The 25,577-nt window shown below is 48.4% G+C and overlaps 1 protein-coding gene, 1 long non-coding RNA gene and 1 other non-coding gene across 3 annotated transcripts in view; 1 reads left to right on the forward strand and 2 right to left on the reverse strand.

The window, feature by feature from the left end:
• The window catches only part of RIN3 (Ras and Rab interactor 3), a 136,632-nt gene that overhangs the window by 21,791 nt on the left and 89,264 nt on the right, over positions 1-25,577 (forward strand). Inside the window, exon 2 of the mRNA XM_055556743.1 lies at positions 19,629-19,836. Within this exon, the coding sequence (XP_055412718.1) occupies positions 19,629-19,836 (208 nt within the window). The remainder of the gene's footprint in view (positions 1-19,628; positions 19,837-25,577) is intronic.
• On the reverse strand, positions 2,606-5,662 carry LOC129634490 (uncharacterized). Its single transcript, XR_008705700.1, has 3 exons — positions 5,581-5,662; positions 5,146-5,278; positions 2,606-2,739 (listed from the first exon to the last, which is right to left on the reverse strand). It is a non-coding gene; the product is annotated as an uncharacterized LOC129634490 (long non-coding RNA).
• LOC129634567 (5S ribosomal RNA) lies at positions 3,868-3,986 on the reverse strand. The gene has a single exon (XR_008705752.1). It is a non-coding gene; the product is annotated as a 5S ribosomal RNA (ribosomal RNA).

Raw genomic sequence — 25,577 nt, forward strand, 5'->3', positions numbered from 1 at the left:
GGGCCTGTCCATCGCCCTTGGTGACTTGGGTTCTTGTCCCCACTGCTTTCAGCTTCAATCTCAGCCAGAAGCTGGTACCCCAAATTCTGTCTTTTCTAGTGACCACTTCCATGTTCAGTGAAATTTCCCAGGAGTTTTTAAGGGGGCGGGGGAAGGGAGGGAATGTCAGTGCTTTTTCACTGTGTGTGGCTATTATTGTAAGTATTATTGTGAAAAGTCTAGAATGGTGTTGGTCCATAGTAGATGCTCAATAAATTACTGGATGAATGAATGTATGATAATAACCTCAATGAATGTTTGCTGTATGCCAGGCACTATCCTCAACAATTCCATAAGGCAGTAATGCTTATGTTTCCCATTTTAAATGTGAGGAAATTGGGACAGAATTGTTTGGTCATGTGCCAAGGCCACCATGCTGGGATTCCAACCCAGACTGTCTGGTTCCCAAGCCCATGCTTAAACTGCTAGTCGACATACCCCTCAAGGCCTGATCGCACATAGCACTGGGGCCAGAATGGGTACCATCACCTATGAACCAGGTTCTGACGGCAGTGGACAGCCCTAGCCTAGGTTGGTATTCGGGGAGGGAGGTCAGCAGGATGAACAGGCTGACCTGCCCATCAGGCTGGGTTCAAGGGACTGGCTGGGGTATGGAAAGAGACTGGGACCTGTGAGCCAAAGGTTACAGAGGGAGAGTGGAGGAACTGTCCCCCAGTTCTGGGAAGGCTGTGGGGATCAGGCAGGCAGCCCGGGAGGCAGGGCTGGGAGCCAGGTGTGCCTGACACACGCCGGGCAGCAGAGGCCTGCAGCACACAGGTGTGGAAAATTTGAAGGCTGTGGACCCGCTCGATCCCTTGATGTGGGCTGTGACGTGCGAGCTGAGACAGCCAGACCTGTTCTCAGCACTTCCGGGGCCCGGAAGACTTGCTTGAACTGACTTCCCCTCGGTGAGGCTGTGGGCAGGGGCCCTCCAAGTCCGGTCCCAGCTTCCCGGGGGGCGCCCACCAAGGGTCGGGGGCTTAAGCTGCACCCTATGCCCTACCTCATCTCAGAAGGCTTTTTGGTCTCCCAGTGAGGAGACACCTAGGGAACTCTCTCACAACAGATCCCAGGCACCGTTCTTGGAGCCCCAGTGACTGTGGGAACCCACCAGGGCCTCATGCAGTTATCTGGCCCATGGAACTGGAAGCATTGGTTGAGCCTTTGCAGATTATATACATGTGAGCGATGCTGATTCTGCGACTAGCTGCCTCTCTTCCGTCTCCACGTGATTCCAAAGGCTGGGCCAGAGGTGGAACCAGGCAGCAGCTGTGGCTCAGCTTTCACAGGTCCAGGAAAAAGCATTTGGTGGAGCGGAAGCCACAGAGAAGCTGGCCTGGCTGCCTACCTTCTCTCAGACTGTCTGCTGGGCCAGAGCCAGTCTGGCTTGGCAGAGAGACTTCAGATGGTATGAGCTAGGGGTCTGGTGAATCGCAGAATCACGGAATGCATAGTGCTGGAAGGAACCCCAGTCTCAGGTCTCATCCACGCTCAGACAATGCATAGCCCAGTACCCAGCCCATGGCTGGCAACAGTAGGCGATCCCAGCAGACTCTCTCTGCCGAGCCTTTAGAGTGACAGTCTGGGCAGCTGCTGCCCATCAACTGGAGTTCACAGGGAAATTCAACCTACCTGCCATTCCAAATCTACAGCAGTCTTCTCATTTTACTGAAGAGGCCGCTGAGCCTGGAGACGGGAAGTGAGTGAGTGGCCAAAGGTCTCAGCGTGAACAACACAACCAGACCATGGTCTCTTGAGTCTGAGCTGTGTCATTTCCTTTGTGTTGTCCCTGTTATCCTGATGAAAACAGTATCTGCATGTAATTACTCATTTCCTAAGCTCTTTTTGTCTCCTTTCATCTCCACATTGTGATCCCAACCTCAGAATTCAACAAAGTTGCCCATAGTTCCCCAAGAATGTTGTGTACCTAGCTGCAGAAAAGCTGAGCTGTCTTAGGTCATGTTAACAGGAGTAGACTATCTAGATTGAGAGAGGTGATGGTCATGCTCCTTTGTAAGCTGCTCAGGGCACACCTGGGAGACTATTTCCTAGCTTGAGACTCTACATTTCAGAGGTAGAAAGACAGAAGGATACTCAGCACACTCAGGAGGATAAAAACAGTACAATGAAGGGGTTCAAAACCACTCCATAATTTATGGTCAATTGATTTTCAACAAGGGTGCAAAGAAAATTCAATGGGGAAAAAAATAATCTATACAACAGACGCTGCTGGGACAATAGGATCAGTTCAGTTCAGTTCAGTTCAGTCGCTCAGTCGTGTCTGACTCTTTGTGACCCCATGAATCACAGCACGCCAGACCTCCCTGTCCATCACCAACTCCCGGAGTTCACTCAAACTCACATCCATCGAGTCGGTGATGCCATCCAGCCATCTCATCCTCTGTCGTTCCCTTCTCCTCCTGCCCCCAGTCCCTCCCAACATCAGGGTCTTTTCCAATGAGTCAACTCTTCACATGAGGTAGCCAAAGTACTGGAGTTTCAGCTTTAGCATCATTCCTTCCAAAGAACACCCAGGGCTGATCTCCTTCAGAATGGACTGGTTGGATCTCCTTGTAGTCCATGGAACTCTCAAGAGTCTTCTCCAACACCACAGTTCAAAAGCATCTCCAAATGCAAAAGGAGGAGGTTGGACCCTATCTCACATCATATGCAAAAATTAATTCAAAATGGAACAAAGACCTAAGTGTAAAAGAAGAAAACAGGGGTAAATTTTCATGATCTTGAATTAGATGTTGGTTTCTTAGCTATGAGACGGAAAGTACAAGCAACCAAAGAGAAAATAGGTAAATTGGATCTCACCAAAATTAAAAACTTTTGTGTTTCAAAGGACACCGTCATCTTTCCTCAGGAAAATTAAAAGACAACCCAAAGAATGGGAGAAAATATTTGCAAATCGCACACCTTATATAAGGCACTTAAACATAGGATATATAAAGAACTTACAACTCAATAATAAAAAGATAATCTAATTCTAAACCAGGCAAAGAATCTGAAAAAAACATTTTTAGAGAATATTTACAAATCGTCAATCATTAAGATTCTCAGTGTAGTTTTACATCAGAGAAATGTAAGTCAAAATCACGATGAGACATTCGCTAAACTTTTGTGATGATCGTCTCATGATGTGAGTTAGCCAGATCATTATTCTGTACATCTTACACTTATACAATGATGTATGTCAGTTATATTGCAGTAAAACTGGAAGAAAAAAACACAATGAAATATAACTTTATACCCACTAAGATGACTATAACAATAAAGATAGCTAATAACGGGACTTCCCTGGTGGTCCAGTGGCTAAGACTCTGCGCTCCCAATGCAGGGGCCCTGGGTTCAATCACTGGTCAGGAAACTAAATCCCATATGCCACAACTAAGAGTTCTCACACTGCCACTAAAGATCCTACATGCCTCAACGAAGAGCAAAGATCCCACATGCCACAACTAAGATCCAATGCAGCCAAACAAATAAAGAATAAATATTTCAAAATGATAATAACAGGTGTTGATAAGAATGTGGAGAAATTGGGACCCCCCCGCTGCCCCGCACTGTCAGTGGGGTGTAAATTCTTTAGCCATTTTGGAAAAACAGTCTGGCAGTTCTTCACATGCTAAATATAGAGTTACCATGAAAGTTGAGCGACTCTTTGCGGCCCCATGGGCTATACAGTCCTTGGAATTCTCCAGGCCAGAATACTGGAGTGGGTAGCCATTCCCTTCTTCAGGGATCTTCCCAACCCAGCGATTGAACCCAGGTCTCCCACCTTGCAGGCGGATTCTTTACCGACTGAGCCACCAGGGAAGACCAAGCCAACAGCACCTAGTATTCCCAGGAGTTCTCCCATCCAAGTACTAACCAGGCCCGACCCTGCTTAGCTTCCAAGATCAAATGAGATCGGGCGCATTCAGGGTGGTATGGCCGTAGACAGAGTTACTGTATGACCCAGCAATTCTAGTCTTAAGTATATACCCAAGAGAATTGAAAACAATGTCTATACAGAAACTCATACATGAATATCAGTGGCGTTATTCATAAAGGCCCAAAAGCGGATCAACCCAAATATCCATCAACTAATGGGACAAGTACAATGCGGTATGTCCATACAATGGAATACTATTTGGCACTAAAAAGAAATGAAGCACTGGAGCTTCCCTGGTGGTTCAGTCGTAAAGAATCCACTTGCCAATCCAAGAGACGTGGGTTTGATCCTTGGGCCGAGAAGATCCCATGTGCTGTGGAGCAGCGAAGCCTGTGTGCCACAATTACTGAGCCTGTGCTCTAGAGCCCAGAAGCTGCAACTCCTGACCCCACGTGCCCTGGAACCCGTGCTCCACAGAAAAGAAGCCCTCACCCCACAACTAGAGAGTAGCTCCCACTAGCTGCAACAGGAGAAAAGTCCGCACAGCAGCAAAGACCCAGCATAGCCAAAAATAAATAAAATTTTTAAAAAAGAAAGGAAGAAAGGACTGATGCATTACGTAAGTTGTGACAGCGTGAAAGTGAAAGGGTTAGTGGCTCAGTCGTGTCCGACTCTTTGCCACCCCATGGACTGTAGCCCACCAGGCTCTTCTCCCCATGGGCTTCTCCAGGCAAGATTACTGGAGTGAGTTGCCATGCCCTTCTCCAGGGGATCTTCCTGATCAGGGATCGAACCTGGGTTTCCTGGATTGCAGGCAGATTCTTTACTGTCTGAGCCACCAGGGAAGCCCAGGTGAACCTTAAAAACATGCCAAGTGAAAGAAACCAAACATAAAAGACCACATACTGTATGATTCCGTATGGGAAATATCAGAATGCAAACCTATAAAGACAGAAAATGGATTGGTGGTTGATACCGGCTGGGGCATTAGGAGGAAATGGGGAATGACAGTTAATGAGGACAGGATTCCTTGTTGGGATGATGAAGATATCCTAAAATGAATTGCAGTGATAGTTGCATGATTCTGTGATTGTACTGAAAACTATCTCAGTGTACACCTTAGAATATTACTAGAAAGCAAAGCACTCCGTATGCAAATTCATGGAGACTGTGCGTAAACCAATGTGTGGCTCAGTGTCAGACACAGGGGAAAAGTTAAATGTTACCTGTGGGTGCCATAAGGAGAGGGGGGCTGATCAACCTGGAGAAGAGCTGACCCTAGGGCATCAGCGGAGATGTGTTGGCCTTCTCTGCGTAGTTGAAGGGCTGCGTGGGGATGGGGTGTGTTGTCCCTGTGGCCTTATAAGGGGTAGAAAAAGAAACAAGAGGAAGGATTCAGAGGAACAGATTTCATCCCAATAGAAATCGAGGACTGGTTCTCAGAATGACTTGCCTAGTGAGGTAGTGAGCTCCCTGTCATTAGAGGTCTTCAAACAGATACAGCTACGTATTGGGATGGTATAGAGAGTTCCCAGTGTTAGGGGAACCTCTGAGGTAGAGGACAGCTGATAGGTTTACAAAGTCTTGTTCAATATTCAGAAATTTTAAGCTAGTTGTTAAATCATCGATAACTTCTTATTAGCAATGGTGGGAATACTTACAGCCATGGCAATCCTCATTCACTATACGTCAGGACTTTTTTTTTTTGTCGTGAACAGGTGCTTAATAGCACATCACTGATCCAAGCCAACTGCTCCAACAGGTCTTTTGGAGTGCTTGTTACTCAGCAGAACGTGGGTCCACTCACCCACGTGCAGCGAAGTCAATCTACTGACACCAGGTTGTAGTGAAGGAAAGTACACCATTTACTGCAGGTGGCAAGCAAACAGCGTGAGCAGTTAGTGCTCAAAAGGAAGACCCGAAGTTCCCAGTGGCTTTCAGGGAGAGGTTTTTAAGGCAATATAAGGTGAGAACAGCAGCTCAGGGATGTTCTTCTGATTGGTTGGTGGTGAGGCAACAGGGTGATGTTTTGGGAATCTTCATCAACCTGGTTCCAGCCAGTCTGGAGTCTCTGTGCTTATGGTCAGCCATGTAGTGACCATCCTTTACCTGGGTGGCTGATCTTAGTTTCTGCAGAACAACTCAAAGATATGCATCAGATTGTTCTGCGGATCCCTTAAGGAGGGACTAGGACACTTTTTTTTTTTTCACTGAACTACTAAGTTGTCATTGCTTTTCTTGATGGACTGCTTTCCCTTTGTTTCTGCATTCCCTCGCTTCCCTAATTACTGACTGCTTCAGTCTGCTCTTTGGAACTCAGGTAAGGCCTAGGAGATCAAAACCTTTTTCTACAAACAAGAAACGGCACAGCAAGGGGCTTTTGTACCCAGGAAGGCCCCAAAGTGTCCTACTTCGTTTCGGTTCCCCCTTTTCTTCGATAAACCTCAATCCTGAGGGGAACAGGGGCAGGCCAAGAAAAGGAATCAAGTTTTGGATACAGAGGTTAATCATAAACCCAGTGGGGCAACTCAGTTCCCAGGGAGCTTGGTTTCATGCTCATCCACCCCCAAAATTCCCAGATTCTCCTCCTTCACCAGTGGGTTCACCTTCCCTGCCCTGTCCCAGGATCCGATGAGCCTTGACTTCTTCCATGAACGGTCGTGAGCTCTTCATCTCATCTAGGAGTTACCACTTAAGTGTCCACTGTGGCTGAGTTCTTCCTTACCCTGTCCCATGACCTCTGAGGCAAGTGGTGTAGATGAAAGAATTAATCAATAATTGATCTAGGGGCCTCCCTGGTGGCTCAGCAGTAAAGAATCCGCCTGCCAGTGCAGGGGACTCGGGTTCAATCCCTGGTCCACGTGCTGCAGGACAACTAAGCCCATGCACCACAGCTACTGAGCCCACGTGCCCAGAGCCCGTGCTCCGCAACGAGAGAAATCACTGCGGTGAGAAGCCTGAACGCTGCAACAAAGAGTAGACCCCGCTTGCTGCTGCCAGAGAAGGAGCTTGTGCAGCAACGAAGACCCAGTGCAGCCAGAAATAAATACGTCTTTTAAAAAAATAGTTGATCTAGAAAGAAATGAAATTTTTTATTTGCACCGACCTGAGCATTATAATCCAGGAGACTGTCTTTCAGAAAGCTCTGAGAATTGTTCCACCCTTTTAGAGGTCAGAGCCCAGGAATGAAGTTTTTGAGAAAAGGCCATACTCAAGTTATTGACAGGTTACACAGTTCAGATCTACACTACAAAGTGTGTAGTGGGTCATGGGTCCTCGTGGCCCCTTGCAAGATTAAAGAAGGAATGTTGTCACCGAGGGAGGTCTGCTTAATGGGGTTGCACAACACACACTAAAGGGGAGGGAGGAGGCTCAAACCAGCAAGGAAGACATTTATGTTTAAATTTTCTCATCTTGGGCTTCCCTGGTGGCTCACTGGTAAAGAATCTGCCTGCCAGTGCTGGGGACATGACTTTGATCCCTGGTCTGGGAAGATCCCACATGCCTCAGAGCAACTAAGCCCATTTGCCACAACTGCTGAGCCCACGTGCCACAGCTCCAGAGCCTGTGCCCTAGGGCCTGTGCTCCACGGCAAGAGAAGCCACTGCAGTGAGAAACCCCTGCACCGCAACTATTAATAGAGAGTAGCCCCCATTCGCCGCAACTAGAGAAAACCCCGTGCAACAACGATGACCCAGCACAGCCAAAAATAAATAGATCGGGTTATTTTAAATTTTCTCATCTTGCCCTAAAATGTGAATTTTAATTTCATCAGTGGCCTAGGCTCCCTGTTTACAGTGGGGGACACTGAGCCCAGGGTGGGTGTTTGTTCATAGCACCGGGGCCTCGGAAGGAGTTCTCCCAGCTCCAGATACCTGCCGCCAGTCTTGCATGTTCCCGTTGGCATCTTCACCTGTAGTCAGAACTCCAAGCTGTCACTCACTGTGGCATCAGCTGCTGCTCCTTGGCCCAAGTCTTGTGGCTGCCACAGTGTGGAGACACAGTCCCAGTGACCTTCTCTGGCTTCTGCTCTGCTGATGCAGTTGTCAGAAGATTTTCCTTAAAGTCCCCCAGGGCCTGATTCTTTGGACGGACTCATCTTGATTACCTTTCAACACAGGCCCTCAGGCTCCAGAACGGTCTTAAAAATGCCAAAGAAAACAAACAATGGGAGTCATTCCAGAGGAACTGGCCTGGCAGAAGGGACGGCTTAGGTGTTCTTGTTGCAGAGAAGAACCAGTTCTGACTCCACGTTGGAACCGTTTCTTTGACTTGCTTTTCGTTGCTGTTGTTACGTGCATGCTCAGTCACTTCAGTCATGTCCAACTCTTTACCACCCCATGGACTGTAGCCCGCCAGGCTCCTCTGTCCATGGGATTCTCCAGGCAGGATTACTGGAGTGGGTTGCCATGCCCTCCTCAAGGGTGTCTTTCCAACCCAAGGATCCAACCCGAGTCTCTTATGTTTCTGCATTGGCAGGCAGGGTCTTTACCCCTAGCGCCACCATGATAACAATATCTAATGGCCTGCCTCAGAGGACCCTGCCCCTCTGCCTGACTGTTGGACTGTATGTGTGTGTAAGTCACTCAGCTGTGTCTGACTCTGCGACTCCATGGACGGTAGCCTGCCAGGCTCCTCTGTCCATGGAATTTTCCAGGCAAGAATACTGGAATGGGCTGCCATTCCCTTCTCCAGGGGATCTTCCCGACCCAGGGATGGAATCCCAGTCTCCTGCATTGCAGGCGGATTCTTCACCATCTGAGTCACCAGGCAAACTCAATTGTTGGACTAATTGTTAGCCTTTGTTCAGCTTTTAGGAAGATAATCTGACCCTGCCCACCTGTGAACCGCTGCAGGAAAGAAGAGATTAACACACCCCTTCCACAGGCTGGCTGTTCCGGAGATGTTTTGTAAGACAGACGGCCCTTTCTTTGTGTTAATACTTCACTTCCTCATTGCTTCCCCCTCTCTATTCTGCCTTTTGACTTTAGTTCCTCACCGCTTCTCTCTGGTTCTATAAAAGAAGCTGGCATCCAGACCCCAGCAAATGGTCATTTTGAGACATTAGTCTGCCATCTTCTCTGTCAGCCGGCTTTCTGATTAAAGGCATATTCCTTGTCTCAACACCTCGATTCATTGGTCTGTCGTGTGGCAAGCAGAGCGAGTTTGGACTCAGTAACGTCCTAAGACCCCCACTCTACAATGCCTGGGCTTGTGGCAGGTTCTGGAGGACCTTGGGAGAAGATGCATGTTTCTGACATTTTAAAAATAAATAAGTCATTGCAGAACTGGCCAAAGCCTCCTTCACACAGTTCCCAGATCCCATTTTCTTCCAGCTCCTCAGAGGTCACCATTGTTCTGGATTTGGTGTGCCTGTGTTGTGTACACTTTTACACTTTATATAAGTGTTTTCATTCCTTCTGTAATTTGCTTATTTCATTCAACATTGGGATTTTGTTTTGTTTGATTTTAAAACTTCTTAACTTTTTCTTTTAAAATAACTTCAGACTCCCAGAAAAGTTACTGGAGTAGTACAGTGAATTTCTGTATTACAGTCTTCAGTCAGATTTACCAATTATGAACATTTTATCACATCTGTTGGTTTCCTTTTCTTCACTTTTTCTGAACTGTGTGAGAGTAAGTTGCAAGCATTGTGCTTCTTTACTTGCATATATGTCTTTGAATATTTCCCAAACAAGGACATTCTCTTACATAACCTCAGCACAAGGATCAATATCAGGAAATTAACATCAATGCAACTGACAGGATTTTGAGATTTCACTCAATAGCAATTGGTTCCTAACTTTTAGCAGCTGTGTGATAGTCCAGGGTGGAAGAATCACAACTTATTTATCATTTTCTCATGTCTGTTTTTCATGGATGGACATTGGTTGTTCCCATTTTCTCTCATTATTTTCAATTGTCTCCTTATGCCTGTGTGTGTCCTGGGAGTGGGGCTGCTGGGGCCTGGCTACAGCACCCCTCTTTTAGATTTTGACAGTCTTTCAGAGCAGGTGCAACTGTTTCTGTTCTCATGGGGGTGCTTTTCCTCCTTGGTGTGCCGGTGGCATTCAGGGGGCTGAGCAATGGGTTCTCACCTATCCCAGGCCATTTCTCATGTTGGCATTCGTAGGAGAAACAGGGCAGGACCACATGTGTGGTTAGGCCAGCTAGAGTAGTGACATATGTGAGGTGCTCTTGTGTGCCAGATGCTGCTTCATGCACATTACATGTGGCAGGGCTTACCAGCTCCATTGCACAGATGAGAAAACTGAGGACCACAGAGGTTAAACAACTCACCCTGGGTCACATGGCCAGATGTGGCAGGGCTGGGCCCGAGACTGCTTGAGTCCTAGTTTTCATCATGGGGCTACGTGGAATGTGAAATGACCACCACGTCTCTAATTGTAGTGAGAAAGTGGGTGGGGACAGCCATGAGTGACTGCCCTCCCCCCCCCACCCCCCTCCCCCCACCGTGTGTCTCAAGGCTCAGCTGGTTCTCCAGGATCAGACACGAGGAAAACACTCCTGGGGCCTCTGGTTAGTTTTGCCCCAGCTCGAGAAATAGCTGTCACTTCAAAAGGAGGGAGGCTTTGGACTTCTGGAAGCTCAGCTTGGGCCTGGGAGCCCCACTGGGCAGTTCAGTTATGGCTCTTAGAAGCTTGCTCTCAGTCACTCTCGGGATAATAGCTCGCAGTGTGCGCATCTCATCCTCTCCACTCCCGAGGGAAACCCCCTCGCCTGTTATACTTGCTCCCCATTTCACAGAAGAGGAGACTGGAGGTGAGTGTGGCTAGACAGGCAAATAGAGTCAGTGCGGAACTGGCTTGGCAGTGTGTGAAATGACCACCAAGCCAGTGCAGGAGATCCCAAAGCCACCAGCTCTCCACCCCGCATGCATTTATGTGACAAACCAGTGTAAATCAAGCACATTGATTTAAGATGATTTTAATAATAGAAGTAATGCATAATTGGCATAAAAATTTGAAGCAGCCCCCCTGTGGGCACTTCTCAGAAATAACAGTTCTTAATCCAGTACTTTGGCCACCTCATGCGAAGAGTTGACTCATTGGAGAAGACTCTGATACTGGGAGGGACTGGGGGCAGGAGGAGAAGGGGACGACAGAGGATGAGTTGGCTGGATGGCATCACTGACTTGGTGGACGTGAGTCTGAGTGAACTCCGGGAGTTGGTGATGGACAGGCAGGCCTGGCGTGCTGTGATTCACGGGGTCGCAAAGAGTCGGACAGGACTGGCGACTGAACTGAACTGAACTGAACTGAATGATGTCATACAGAGCCTTCAGGACATTATTTCTGTGTATGTTTATATTTCTCTGTTTCTGTGTTTATATAAATTCCAAATGGGTCCACAAACTTTGCTGCTGCTGCTGCTAAGTCGCTTCAGTCGTGTCCAACTCTGTGCTACCCCAGAGACGGCAGCCCACCAGGCTCCCCTGTCCCTGGGATTCTCCAGGCAAGAACACTGGAGTGGGTTGCCATTTCCTTCTCCAGTGCATGAAAGTGAAAAGTGAAAGTGAAGCCGCTCAGTTGTGTCTGACTCCTAGCAACCCCATGGACTGCAGCCTCCCAGTCTCCTCCATCCATGGGATTTTCCAGGCAAGAGTACTGGAGTGGGGTGCCGTTGCCTTCTCTGCCACAAACTTTAATGAGCACTTTCTTTGCCAAGTACTATAAGGATACATATACATGGGAAATTTTTAAAATTTCTTCAAGAACTAGAGTAGTGTAGAGGTTATTATCCCAGACTCTGGGTTCAGATTGTCCAGATTTGAAGCCCAGCTCTTCCACTTAGAGGCTGTGTGACCTTGGGCCTCCCTGATGGCTCAGCAAGCAAAGAATCCACCTGCAATGCAGGAGCCCCAGGAACCTTGGTTTTGATCCCTGGGTGGGGAAGATCTCCTGGAGAGGAAATGGCAACCCACTCCAATATTCTTGCTTGAAAAATCCCCATGGACAGAGGAGCCTGGCGGGCTACAGTCCAAAGTATTGCAAAGAGTCAGACATGACTGAACACACAACCTTGAATGAGTTGTTTAACCTTTCTGTGCTTCAGTGTCCTCATCTTTACATGAGACTACCAGGTAGATCGGAGAAGGCGATGGCACCCCACTCCAGTACTCTTGCCTGGAAAATCCCATGGATGGAGGAGCCTGGTAGGTTGCAGTCCATGGGGTCGCTAAGAGTTGGGCACGACTGAGCGACTTCACTTTCACTTTTCACTTTCATGCATTGGAGAAGGAAATGGCAACCCACTCCAGTGTTCTTGCCTGGAGAATCCCAGGGACAGAGGAGCCTGTGGGCTGCCGTCTATGGGGTCGTACAGAGTTGGACACAACTGAAGTGACTTAGCAGCAGTAGCATCAGGTAGATATGTTAGTTTCCAAGAGCTGCAGCAGCAAGTCATCACGAACCTCGCAGCTATTAAGAATAGAAAAGTATTTTCTCATGGTTCTAGAGGCCAGAAGTTCAAGACCAAGGGGTCAGCAGGGTTGGTTCTGTCTGGAAGCTCTGAGAGAATAGGGTCATGCCTCTCTGCAGCCTGTGGTGGTAGCCGTCAGTCCTTGGTGTTCAAAACTCCTAACTCTACTTTCTTCCCTGCCTTCTTGTATCTCTGTGTCTGTCTGGGGGGCTGCTGCATGCAGGATCTTAGTTCCCTAAACTAAGAACCCCTGCCTCCTGCAGTGGAAGCTCAGAGCCCTAACCACTGAAGCCAGAGGATTCCTCTGTGTCTTTCTATGAGAACACCTCTCTTTGAATTTAGGGTCCACCCTAAATCCAGAGAGCTTCCCTGGTGGCTCAGACAGTAAAGAATCTGCCTGCAATGCAGGAAAGGTGGGTTTGATTCCTGGGTTGGGAAGATCCCCTGGAGAAGGGAATGAACCCACTCCGGTATTCTTACCTAGAGAATCCCATGGACAGAGGAGCCTGGCAGGGTACAGTCCATGAGGTCGCAAGGAGTCGGACACGACTGAGCAACTAACACTAAATCCAGAATGAGGTCATCCTTAATTACATCTACAAAGATCCTTTTTCCAAGTGAGGTCACATTTGCAGGGGCTGGGTGTTAGAATTTGGATCAGTCTCTCTGAGGCACACGGTACTAGCCACTCCAGTAGGCGTGAGGATGACTGTGTGCCACGGGCTATTGGGGATGAACAGGCACGTTGCTGCCCTGACTGGCATTTCCAGGGCCCACACCTCCCACCCTGGCCCCTCCATGTCATCTGTGTGCTCACCCCCTTGTACAGAATGATGGGGCCATCCCATGACACTGAATGCTGGGCCCAGGTCTCTTTCACTCAGTAGACTCACTTGGTCCTGGAGTGGGGGCCTGGTCAGGACTGCGGGTGGGATGGAGCTGGCCTTTTCCCAGTCCTCCCCTTCCATCCCACACTCCCCTGCCACCCCCCGAGTTCCGGCCAAGTCTGCACAAGGGGGCCTTAGTTCTCCTTCCAGTGATGCGTCATTGGAACTTTCTGAGCTGCTTCCCCAGGGCCCACGCAGGCAGCCCAAGGCCAGCACCCTTGTGAGCTGGGAACTAAGGGGCCTTCTCCCAGACAGGCAGCATCCAGCCAGGGCCCCGCACCCTTAGCTGACCCCACACCCAGGTGGGCCCCTCAGGTGGCCTCTCCATCCCAGAGCAGGGCTTTCCTTTCTCCTCACCAAGGTTTAATAGGCCCATGACTCAATGCAGGCAGCATGCCAAGGTGGACACACCATGCCAAGTCCCTCCTTCCTCTAGGAGCTGGTGAGAAGGTCCCCAAATAAGCCAGGATGCTGAGCCCAGGCCTGGTCCCTTTGGCCCAGGGCAAGGGTTTTTCCTGGTGTCTGGCCATCTTGCGCCTGGGTAGGGCAGCCTGGGTGTCCTCGGACAGCCCACCCCTTGAATTGAAAGGCTGTTAGGACTGCTGATTAGAGCCGATCTCTGTTTCTCCTGTGCAAGCAGAAGGGAAACAAGTCATGGAATGATTTCTCTTTCTGGTGGAATTGCCCTGAAGTGTCTGGGCTCATTATTTTGTGCTAACAGTGCCATTCATTACTCGGGGTTCTTGTGGCTGCCTTCACAGGGCCCTCAGCTGGAGCTTGGCTGGTGAGCAGGAGGGTGTGGGTGCTGGGGTGGTTGACTGTGCCAGCATATGACATTTAGGCTGTCGCGTGGACTCAGTGATGGTCCCTCAAAGTCAGAGCTGGTGTGGCCATGCTGTTTAATGACCGTGATCATGGCAGTGCAACAGCCTGCATGATGCTGGCTCAGGGTGTTCGCACCTCTGCCATCCTGCTCGAGCCCGACAGTCCAGCCTGGAGCTCCAGCATCAGCTCCAGCATTTAATAGTCACAAGTGGGCATCCAGAGAGCTCAAGTGACCTGAGGCTCAAGGTCATCAGGGACTCAGGGGGTAAGGGGCGTCTTCCTGGCCCCATTACCCTTCCTTACTTGGCCTGGTCAGAGCAGGTGTCCCTGCCACTCTGTCCCTCCAGGGCTCTGCTGCTCCTGTGACCTGGTGCAAGGCCCAAACCTCCCCCAGACTCAGCTGCTCCTTCGCTAACTTATAGTCCTTGCTGTAGCCTTTGAAACTTAGAGTTTCCACTCCAAGCCTCTGATCCTGCCAAGCCACCACTTAGAGGGCCCTGAGCAAACCCTTGTTACTTCCACCCTCGACCACCCAGAGGGGAAGGAGAACATTGAACAACTTGGACAATTCCTGGAAAGCAGCATCTTAAGAGCCTTTGGCCTCTTGAGCGTTTAGTCTGAGTGGCCACGCGTAGCCCCTTCAGTGCTCATGTCTGGAAGCTTTCTGCAGTAACTCCAGGTCTTATTTGTCTTTCCACCGGCACTGGCTGAGCTCAAGTTATAAAAGGGATCCTCCAAGTTATTTGTTTCTGTGCCCCGAAATTGGCTTTTTTGTTCATGTCAAGCCATGGTTCCCTGGCACTTGAACGGGGCTCAGATGTTGACTTGACTACAAGATGAGTGCAATACACAAAGGTGTACCCCACTCTAAATGTGCTGAGTCCTAAAATCAAGGCTGCAATGTGGGAGAACTATAGTGAGAAGAGGAAAACAAGAATTCCAATTAGCGAGTTGAAAAGAGAAACAGTAGCTAGCATTTCCTGAATTGTGTGCACTCTGCCAAGTTCTTGACAAATGTCCCATCAAATTTTCACAATTATCCTATGAAGTATTTTTATACACGTGAATAAATGGAAGCCCAGAGAAGTAAAGGATCTGGCCAGAGATCACACAAGCCTAGGGCTTGTAGTGCATCAGGCAGCCTTCTTCTGAATGGGCCCTGAAGGATGGGAAAACTTTATCCCCAGTGGTTTGTTATAAAAAATATACTAGACATACAGAAGAGTCAAAATAATTATGGAGTAAGCACTTAGCCCTGATGTTTTTGTTTATTCCTCTGTCTCTCCACCTTATTTTTTCTTCTGCATTTTGAAGAAACTTCTGGACACCCCAGAATATTTAGCACATATATCACTAACTAGAGTTTAGTATTTCTTTATGGTTCTTTTTTATTGTTTTGGTATAAAATTTGCATATAATAAAATGCAAATATACTTAGCTAAGTGTACCAGCTGAACTTCATATAAATGGATACATATCATATGTATTTTTTGGCATCTGGCTCCTTTCTCTCAGCAGTGTTTCTGAGGTTTATACATGGGATGGTGTATATCAGTGGTTCCTGTTTGTTGTTGAATATTTTCCCACTGTGTGAGGTACCCCTGTCTGTTCATTCTCTGATCGATGGATGTCTGGACCAGTTTGGGGCTATTATGAATAAAGCTGATATGAACACTCAAGGAGAGGTCTTTTCATGGGCATACTTTTGCCTTTCTTTTGGGTACATATCTATGAGTGGAATGGCTCAGCCATGGGGCAGGTGTATATGAAAGTTGACTTGAAAAGCCTGCCTTTTTTCAAAGTGGTTGTACCAATTTGCATTCTCACCAATAAAGCATGAGCGTTCTGTTTACTTCCCGTCCTTGCCAACATGTGATGTTATCAGTCTTTTTAATTTTAGCCATCCTAGTGGTTGTGTCGTGGTATCTTATTGTGGTTTTAATTTGCATTTCCTTAATGACTAATGATGTCGAGCACTTTTTACCTGCTTCCTGGTCATGTCTTCTTCTTTGAAGCATCCTCAAAGCCCCTTTAAAAAATTAATTTGTGTGATCTCTATTAGATACATGCTTTGCAAATATTTGCTCCTAGCCTGTAGTTTGAGTCTTTAGGGGTTTTTTTTTTTTTTTTTGAGTCTTCATTTTCTTCATGAGGTGTTTTCATGGGCACAAGTTTCAATGTTGATATGACTAACTTATCCATCTTTTCCTTTATGGTTCTTGCTTTCTGTGTCTAGTCTAATAAATGTTTGCCTACCTGTTGAGAGGAAGTCACAGAGAATCTGGAGGTACTGCAGGTGGACAAAATAGCTGGAGCAAGAGTGTCAAGGGAGGATGTGCAGGTTTGCAGGGGTGGTGGACAGCGGCCTCCTTCTGTGGGCTGGGGGCTCCAAATGGGAATGCCTTCAGTATCAGGGACTGGATTGGACTCTTCCATCAGTGGGAGCCATTGAGAGTTTTAGAGCAGGGCAGGGACATGATCACAAAAGGAGAGATGACACAGTCCCTTTGGTGCTGGAGCCTGGGGCAGAGTTTCTACTTGGTCACCCTGAAAGCAGCAGCCTGTACCTCAAGATGTAGGTGGGACTGCTGGGGGCTGGGGATAGGGGATTGGGTTCATCTCTGTGGGCCCAGAGGCCAGCCAGGCCCCACCACATCTTAACCAGTCCATTTCTTCTTGCCAAGAAAGCCCAGGGGCTGGTGAGAGCAAGTTGCTAGCCAGAAGCCCAGGGAAGGTGCTTATATATGTGGATTTAGAGGCGACTCTCCCAGTAGATCCAGAATCCTTAGAGAGACACACCCCCCGCCTCCCCTGCCGGTCCCTGACCTCACCTTGTCCCACCCTCACCCTTCTACCTCCTGCCACCCCCAGGCTTCCTCGTGGTTCCTCCTGGACCAGGCAGCTCAAGCCTGCTGCTCAAGGCCTTTGGTGCCCCTGAGTCTGGAATCTTTTCCCCAGCTGTCTGCATCCAGATGTTACTCAGTCTTTTCAATGAGGGCTCCCCTGACCCAACCCTTTGCTTGCCTGGCCGGTGCTCAGCACCATCTAACACCGCAGGGCACCCCTTCACCTTGTCTGTGGCCTGACTCCTCTTCCAGAGATGAGGGGTTTTTCTCCTTTTTAAACTATTTTGTTCTCTGCTCTAACCGCATGCCTGAAACAACATCTGGTGTGTTCAGGCCCTCAGAAAATATTCATAGCATAAATGAATTCAAGGCAAACTTTCTCATTTTTTTCAAAGTTTGTTTGATCTTGGTTCCACAAGAGAAAATGGGGACCCTTGTCCTGAAAGTCCAGGTCCTACCTAGCCACCTGGCAGATAGAGGAGTCTTCCAGACCACTTCTCCCCATTGTACAGATGCAGAAACTGAGGCCCTAAGAGGGAACAGATGTGCTCACAGACTTCACTAAGCAACCTAAGCTTAGTTAGTGGCAGAGGAAATGGGAGCCAATTGCTCTCCCTCCAGTGGCTGTTAGAGTCCTAATTGGCCTCTGAGGGGAAGCCTGGGGCCAAGCAAGAAGATTTTAGGATGATTATAAAGCCTTCTGGTGCCAGAAGATATTTTTGTTCTTCCAAGGAAGGCTAGAAGAACCTAGAAGACCAAGAATGTGTATTTCTGGGTGATTCTGGCCTCCGCTGTCTTTACTGCTTTCCCAGAGGAGATGTGGACCATACTTCGGGGTCTGGGAAGAGGTCATGTCCGAATGAGCTGGACCGCCCTGCTCTCAAACTCTAAATGAGACCCAATTCCACAGCCTGTAGATGCCCCCCAGCTGCTCCTCCCAGCCCCATGACGCCTGCAGCTGCCTGGACACTCCTGTTGGCCTGGTGACCTGGCACACTCTTGTGTGGACCCAGAGGAGAAATTCATAAGAACCCCCGACACACGCAGCTTCCAGGGAGGGAGGGCGGGCTTCTAGAAGGATTAGGAGTGAGGAGCATCAGAAGAGGGAATTTTTTGTACACTGACTTTGCTGGATCTCTCACTATACATATCTTTCTAGTCTGGTCTCTGCAAAATCCAACACAACTGGATCCGTTTAACCGCACTTTCCCAGCCTCCCCACCACCCAGAGAACTGCCAGGACCCCCGCCCTCCCCTCTAGGGAATGCTGTTCCCTCATCAGGACTCCTGGGTCCCCCATGTCCTCTGACCTCAGCAAATGGTTCCACTTTTCTGTGCCTCTAGCAGGACTCATCCTGGCCTCATCCTACCCCACCCCCAGGCAGCTCCTTAACAGCAAATGCCAACCTGATCTCTGGTGCCCTTCGGCAGCATCTTAGGGATACAGGACGAAGGAAAGGCACCAGCTGCATCTTCCTGGTTTTATAACTACCCCTTTTGGTCTGGTGGTTAGGACTCCATGCTTCTACTGAAGGGGGTATGGGTTTGATCCCTGGTCAGGGCGCAGCTAAAAAACAAACAAAAACAGCAACCACAGTGAAAAAGGTTTTCACCCCTGCAGATACCCTGAGAGATTTCGTTCCTCAGGTAGCAGGCAGACAGACCACACAGCCCCCACCCCACCCCCGACTCAGAATTTGAGGCACCAAGATACTGTTCCTCCTTTCCTGGAATCAAACTCACGTGCGTGTGTGTGTAGGGAGTCGGGTGGAGCAAGCGTGTTGTGGAGAGTCTGGAATCTCTTGGGCCGGTCCTCTACTTGTCCTGCCAATTCTCAGGCCTGTGATGTCCCTCCTTTCCCAAGGGCCCTGACCTGTTTCATCCTCATCCTGGGGATTGACTGGGAGAGAGACAGGGAAACCTGGAAATGTCTGAATCAGCACATCTAACCAAAATACAACGCAAGCCCCTTATGTAGTTTTACATTTTCTGGTAGTCACACTAAAAAAAGGAAAAAGAAAGAGGTGAAATTAATTTTAATGATGTTCTATCTCAGTATGTCCAAAAATGATCATTTCAATACACAATCAATGTAAAATATTATTAATGAACTATTTTGTGGTCTTTTTTTTGTTCATACCAAGTCTTTGAAGTCCTGTGTGTATTTTACACTTAGAGTGCGTCTTAGTTCAGACAGCTCACTCTTAAGAGTTGATATGACTAGTGGCTATCGTACTGGACAGCACAACTGTCTTGATCTGGGTGATGGTTACTTGGGTGCAGACATATGTCAAAGTTTGTCTAATTGTATATTAAAGACTAGTGCATTTTACTGTATGTAAGTTACACTTCAGTTAAGAAGTTGTTGTTGTTTTTTTTTAATTCTCTTCAGGTCTGTGCTCAGATGCCATTGTTTTCATGAACCCACCCTGGGTTGGAATTGGCTCCTTCCATTGCACTGTCCTCCTGCTATATTAGTCTGATCTTGTGCTACAGCTGTTTATTTCTGTGTATGTCTTACTCATTTTAAGTGCCTTAAGGTGAAGATCATGGTTTGTCCATTTTTTAATTCCCCAAAAGGCCCTGGCTATGCAGATGCTGAATAAGCAGCATGATTTATTCAATCCAATAAGAATTGAATCCCCATTTGTTGTCAAGTCCTCTCTGGACCTGCGTCAGGATGCGCTGATCATTCTATTCTGTTCGCAGTCCTATTCCAGATGTTGGCAAAGGAGAAAGACAGGAAGAGGAGGAGGAAGATGGCGTGGGGCCCGGCCTGCCAGGCACTCCGAAGAACTGCCTTCCTCGCCGGGACATCAGCGTCCTGGAGAAACTCGTCAAGACGTGCCCAGTGTGGCTGCAGCTGGGTCTGGGCCGGGTGGAGGCGGCCAGGATCCTACACCGGGAGGCGGCTGGGGTGAGTGGGGTGGTCTGTCCACCTCGTGGCCGGTAGGCAGGTACAGCTGTAAGGAGCTGCTCCAGCTCCCACGGAAGTAGCTGCCCTCTGCCTGCACGTTTGCTCTCTTTTTAGGATTATCAGCGTTCCAACCAGAGCTCAGGATTGAGGGACTCTTGGGCCGTCTGGTTTCTGCCTCGGAGAGCAGGTGTCCCTCTGCGGAGCCTCGGGCAGCGTGGCTAGCGGGGTGTGTCTGGCCACTTGGGTGTCCCAAGCAGGACTGGCACTTTGAGAACTCAGCCAGGCATCCAGGGACTAGAGAATATCAGAGACCGAGGAACCTGAGAAATCATTTTACATCCGCCTTATTTTACATGTGAGGACGAGGGGCTGTGTGATAGAATCGAAAGGTTTCTCTTGTTTGAGTGGTTTTTTTTATTGGGGGGGTTTTGAGTCAGGCTCTGTGAGTTGGGAAATGGCTTAAATTTTCTGAACCTCACTTTTCTCTTTGAAATGGGGCCATTAATAGTATTTTCCTCCCCATGGTATAAACATCACAGAGGAAGATAGATAGGTACATGATAGAATATGAGTCAGAGCTCATCAAATCCCACCCACCCTCCACCACCCCCGTACATGCTACTTCCTTTAAATTTTTAAAATTTGTTTAATTTTAAAAGTGATACATATATATATATATATTTATTTACTGTAAAAAAAAATCAAGCTGGACAGAAATGATAAAGAAGTAAAGTGTCTGATAAAGGTCTTTGCCACCTACTCTTTTTCCACCTACCTACTACACAGAAGTCTTTTTTTGTTTGGGGCTTTTTAAAATTGAGGTGAAATTCACATAACATAAAATTAGCTTTTTTCAAGTGAGCAATTTAGTATGTTCACAAGGTTGTGCAAGCAGCACTTCTGTCTAGTTCCAAAAGATTTCATTGCCCCAAGATAAAGCCCCATATCCATTAAGCAGTTACTCCCTGTTCCTTCTTCCCCTGGCCCCTGACAGCCACTGGTCTGCTTCCAGAAGTCATTTTTGCTGAACGTGTGTGTCCAGTTCATCTTGCATTCAGACCCCCACATCTGTAATAGCTAGCATTTCCTAAAGGGTGAAAGGGTTAGTTGTTTAGTCATGTCCAACTCTTTGCAACCCCATGGACTGTAACCCACCAGGCTCCTCTGTCCATGGGAATATCCAGGCAAGAATACTGGAGTGGGTTACCATGCCCTTCTCCAGGGGATCTTCCTGACCCAGTGATTGAACTCAGGTCTCCTGCATCGCAGGCAGATTCTTTACCATCTGAGCCTTGAGGGAAGCCATTCACCAAGCGCTTACTGTATTCTGGGCACAGTTTAAGTTCTCCAGTGGAGGTTATCCTCACAGCAGCCCTCTGAGATAGATGTTACTATTATGCCCATTTTACAGATAAAGTAACTGAGATACCCTGCAGTTGAGTGTCCCCAGGTGGACACAGGGAGCCGGTGCCTGAGCTGGCATTTGAACCCGAGCTGGCATTTGAACCCAGGTGGCTGGGGAGCTCCCATGTACAGGGTTTATTTGACACGGATAGAATCACATCTTTCAGCCATTTGTGTTGTTCTCACCTTCAGTGTGGCGTGCATCACCACGCTCTGGGGAATAGTCAAAGCTCCTAAACACAGGAGACTCAGGTGGATAGTGGATTCATTTACCATGGGCTGGATAAAAATCCATCAACTTGGCAATTGTACCTGAACTTTGGAATTACTGGAACTTATGGAGAAGACAGTGGCAGAAGATAAGATGGTTAGATAGCGTCACTGACTCAATGGACATGAAATTGAGCAGAGTCCAGGAGATAGGGAAGGACAGGGGAGCCTGGCGTGCTGCAGTCCATGAGTCACAAAGAGTTGGACACGACTTAATGACTGAACAACAGCAGCGACAACAACATGAGGCCTCTAGTAAGCCCCACAGAGGCCCCTGCCATAGTGAGTGGGGCCCATAGCGGCCTGAAGACCAAGCAGAATCCCGAGGGAGCAAAGGGAGGCTGCCCCCAGGTATGAGGTAGGTGCCCTGTGCACCTTCCCAGCCCCACCACAGCACCAGATCAGCCTGGCAGGGTTAGAGGGGGCAGGCAGGGAGACTGTAGTCCTCAGGAAACTAGATCTGTTGTTTCATTCCTCCCCCACCTAAAGGCTTTCCGTTTTGAACTGACTGAAGGCTTCAGAGCAGATGATGAAACTGCATAGAAAATAAAATTGGAGACTCACACCAGCAGGTGTTCTGGTCAGCATTCCCAGGCTGCAGGCCTGGTTGGTTATCCACTCTCCTATTAGGATCTGAGGGGAGGATGTAGCTGAAAAACAGGCCCAAGTGCAAGGTTGCAATGCTGAGGTTGGCCATTTTCTGGACCTTTCTGGGTCATCAGGAGAGGTGTGTCCAGGCCTGTGTGTAGATGGAGGTGGACCAGAGAGTGAGGACCCATCCCAAGGCAAACTGCATTGGGTGTAAGTCATGCCCACTTCATCAGATGGTTCAATCCTCAAAAAGTTTGCGATAAACCCTACTCAAAACAATAGTAGTGGTCTGTGTGGAGCATGCTTATTAATGTCAGGCCCTGTACCAAATACAATGAGATTGTCATCTCATTGAATCATTGCAGCAATCCTGCGAGGTGGGCTCTGCCATGATCCTCATTTTACAGATAATGAAACTGAGGCTGGAGGGGGACTGCCCTTGTTTGTGCTTCCCAAAGGCAAAACCTCAAAGGCTTCCCAACCTGAGGGTTTGATTGCAAGTGGTTTATTTGGGAGGTGACCCTAGCGACCACAAGTGGGGGAAATAAGACAAGAAAGTGGAGACAGCTAATAAAATCAACCCTAATCCTAATAAAGGGCTTCCCTTGTGGCTCAGCTGGTAAAGAATCTGCCTGCAACGTGGGAAACCTAAGTTCAATCCCTGGGTTGGGAAGATCCCCTGGGGAGGGGAAAGGCTACCCACTTCAGTATTCTGGCCTGGAGAATTCCATGGACCATATAGTCCGTGCGGTCACAAAGAGTCGGACACGACTGAGTGACTTTCACTTTCACGTTCATGCAGGTTACCCCAGGGCACATGGAGCTGGCTTCTCCTGGGGCACTTTGGGAGCCAGGGCAGAACACATATCTCAAGGTCATTCCCCCCAGAGGGCTGAGGGAGCTGGTGTTATTGACCAACTCCTGAGAGCCGTTGGTTCCAGGCAGTGGGGGGTGATGTTTCATGTTCCAACACCTCCCTTCTGCTCTCAGTATGAGAAGCTCTGACTCTGGCCAGAAATAGCCAGTGGGCAAAGAGATGCCAATCTGGCTGTTGGAAGCAGGGCTGGGGTCCGCTAAAAAGAGTGGGTGGGACCCAGCAGCATCTGCCACTGGGAGTGAAGTCACCTGTCCAGGGTCACACGGGTAGTGAGTTACAGGGCTGAGGTTTGACCCCAGTCCTAGCTAAGCCAGAGCACACCCCTCACAAGGGTGAAAGTTCGTAGCAGGAAAGAAAAAGAAGTGACTTTCTGAGCTCAACCAATACCAGATGGGTGTGGGTATGAGACATGTACAAAGATGGGTGAACTATGACCTTAAACACATATGAAGATGGGTGAACTTTGATCTTACCACTGTTTTCTCAGAGTGTCTGGGAGGGCGAGTTCTGTGCATGGATATGAATGAGATGGCACGGGGAGGAGATGTCTAAGTGCTATGTGAAAGGTAGGACAGCGAGGGACCTGGAAGAGGGAGGGAACATGTCCAGGTGGGCTGATCCAGGCAGACTTCCTGGAGGAGGCAGATGCTGAGCCCTGTGTCCAGAGCCTTGAATCTGATCCCAGGAGTGAGACCACAGGCTACTGTTAAGACCACAGGTTGGGAGCTGGAGGAGGTCAACTGGGCCCTTCCCACTGCTGCCCCCTTACTGCCCCCTCCGTGGCCACAGGGATTGGGGCAGCCCTGGGGACCATAGAACTGAAGGAGACACCTTCTGTTCCCTTCTCTGCCCTCACCCCTTCTTCTCCCCTTGAGCTTCTGTATTTTCAAGCAGAAAGCAAAGCCCTGAGGCCCATGCCCTGATACAAACTTGTCCCACTTTTACCCAAAGTTGTTCTTTGCATGATCTTATTAGATTCTCACAGTGACTTCTTTCTGGTCCGTGTTATTGGCATTTGCATTTCCAGATAAGAAAATGAAGGCACAGAGAAGTTAAGTCACTTGCCTGAGGTCACACAGCTAGAAAGTGCAGAGTCTGCACGGTGTGATCTGCAGGGATGCTGGGAAGGCCCTTTGCTGTATAGTATCACTCTCAGGGAACTGTCTGAATTTCCATCAGTGCAATGGCTTCATAGTTTTTAAAGATACAGACACTGAATAGCCCCCAGGCTGTGAGAGTTCAGAGGGTCCTCAGAGATCACACGGCCCCACGCCTTCATGACACTGGGGAGGGACAGTGCTTCATCAAGTCTGGGGCCAGTGGTCAGGAGACTGGAGATTCCGCCCCTTTGTCTCAGTTATCTGTATGACCTTGACCACATCCCCACCCACCTACCCCCACCCCCGTCCAATCCCTCCCCATCTCCTGCAGCCTGCTTCTCTGATAAGGTGCTGGGAACATATTGGCCCATTTTTGATTTGCATGGACTCAGAGCAAGGCAGTCAAAAGCCACCTTTATTCATTCTACACCCAAAGGGTGGGGTATTTTTTCTTTTAGTTTTATTTTAGAAGTCTTCCATTTACAAAGAAGTTGCCAAGATAGTACAGAGAGTTCCCTTGTGTACTTCTCACCCAGTTTCTCCCACTGTTAACATCTAACATTAGTCTGGTACATTTGTCACAGTTAATGAACCAATATTGCTGCGTTATTATTAACTAACACCCACAGTTGTATTTAGATTTCCTTAGTTTTTACCTAATATCATTTTGTGTTTCCAGGATCCCCTCCAGGGCACCACATCATATATACTCAGTCTTCTTAGGCTCCTCTTGGCTGTATGTTTCTCAGACTTTCTTTGTTTTTGACAATCTTGACAGCTTTGAGGAGCACTGGTCAGGCGTTTTGTAGATTGTCCCTTACCTGTGATTTGTCTGATGGTTAGATGGGGATTCCCTGCTGGCTTAGATGGTAAAGTGTCTGCCTGCAATGCAGGAGTCCTAGGTTCAATCCCTGGGTCGGGAAGATCCCCTGGAGAAGGGAATGGCAACCCACTCCAGTATTCTTGCCCGGAGAATCCCATGGACAGAGGAGCCTGGTGGGCTACAGTCCATGGAGTCACAGAGAGTCGGACACGACTTCCCTTTCACTTTCACTTAGACGGGGGTATGGGTTTGAGGGAGGAAGATCCCAGAGCCAAAGCGCCATTCTCATCCCGTTGTGACTAAGGCACGTATTATCAACATGACGTCACTGTGGATGTTGACCTTGATCACCTGTCAGGTTCCACTGTGAAGTTACCCCTTCCCCTCCCCCTTCCACACCATCCTCTTTGGAAGGAAGTCACTCTACACAGCCCACAATCAGGGAGTGGGGACATGTGCTCCCCCTCCCTGAGGGTAGAGCATCTATGTAAATTATTTGAAATTCTTCTGCACAAAGGATTTGTCTCTTCTCCTCTATTTATTTATTCAATCAGCTACTTTATCAGTATGGACTCACAGATATTTATTTTATGCTTTGAGTTATAACTCAGTGTTGTTGTTGTTGTTTAGTTGTTAAGTCATGTCCATCTCTTTTGCAACCCTGTGGACTGTAGCC

This window comes from Bubalus kerabau, chromosome 19 (assembly GCF_029407905.1).
Source record: "Bubalus kerabau isolate K-KA32 ecotype Philippines breed swamp buffalo chromosome 19, PCC_UOA_SB_1v2, whole genome shotgun sequence".
NCBI classification, from domain to species: domain Eukaryota; kingdom Metazoa; phylum Chordata; class Mammalia; order Artiodactyla; family Bovidae; genus Bubalus; species Bubalus kerabau.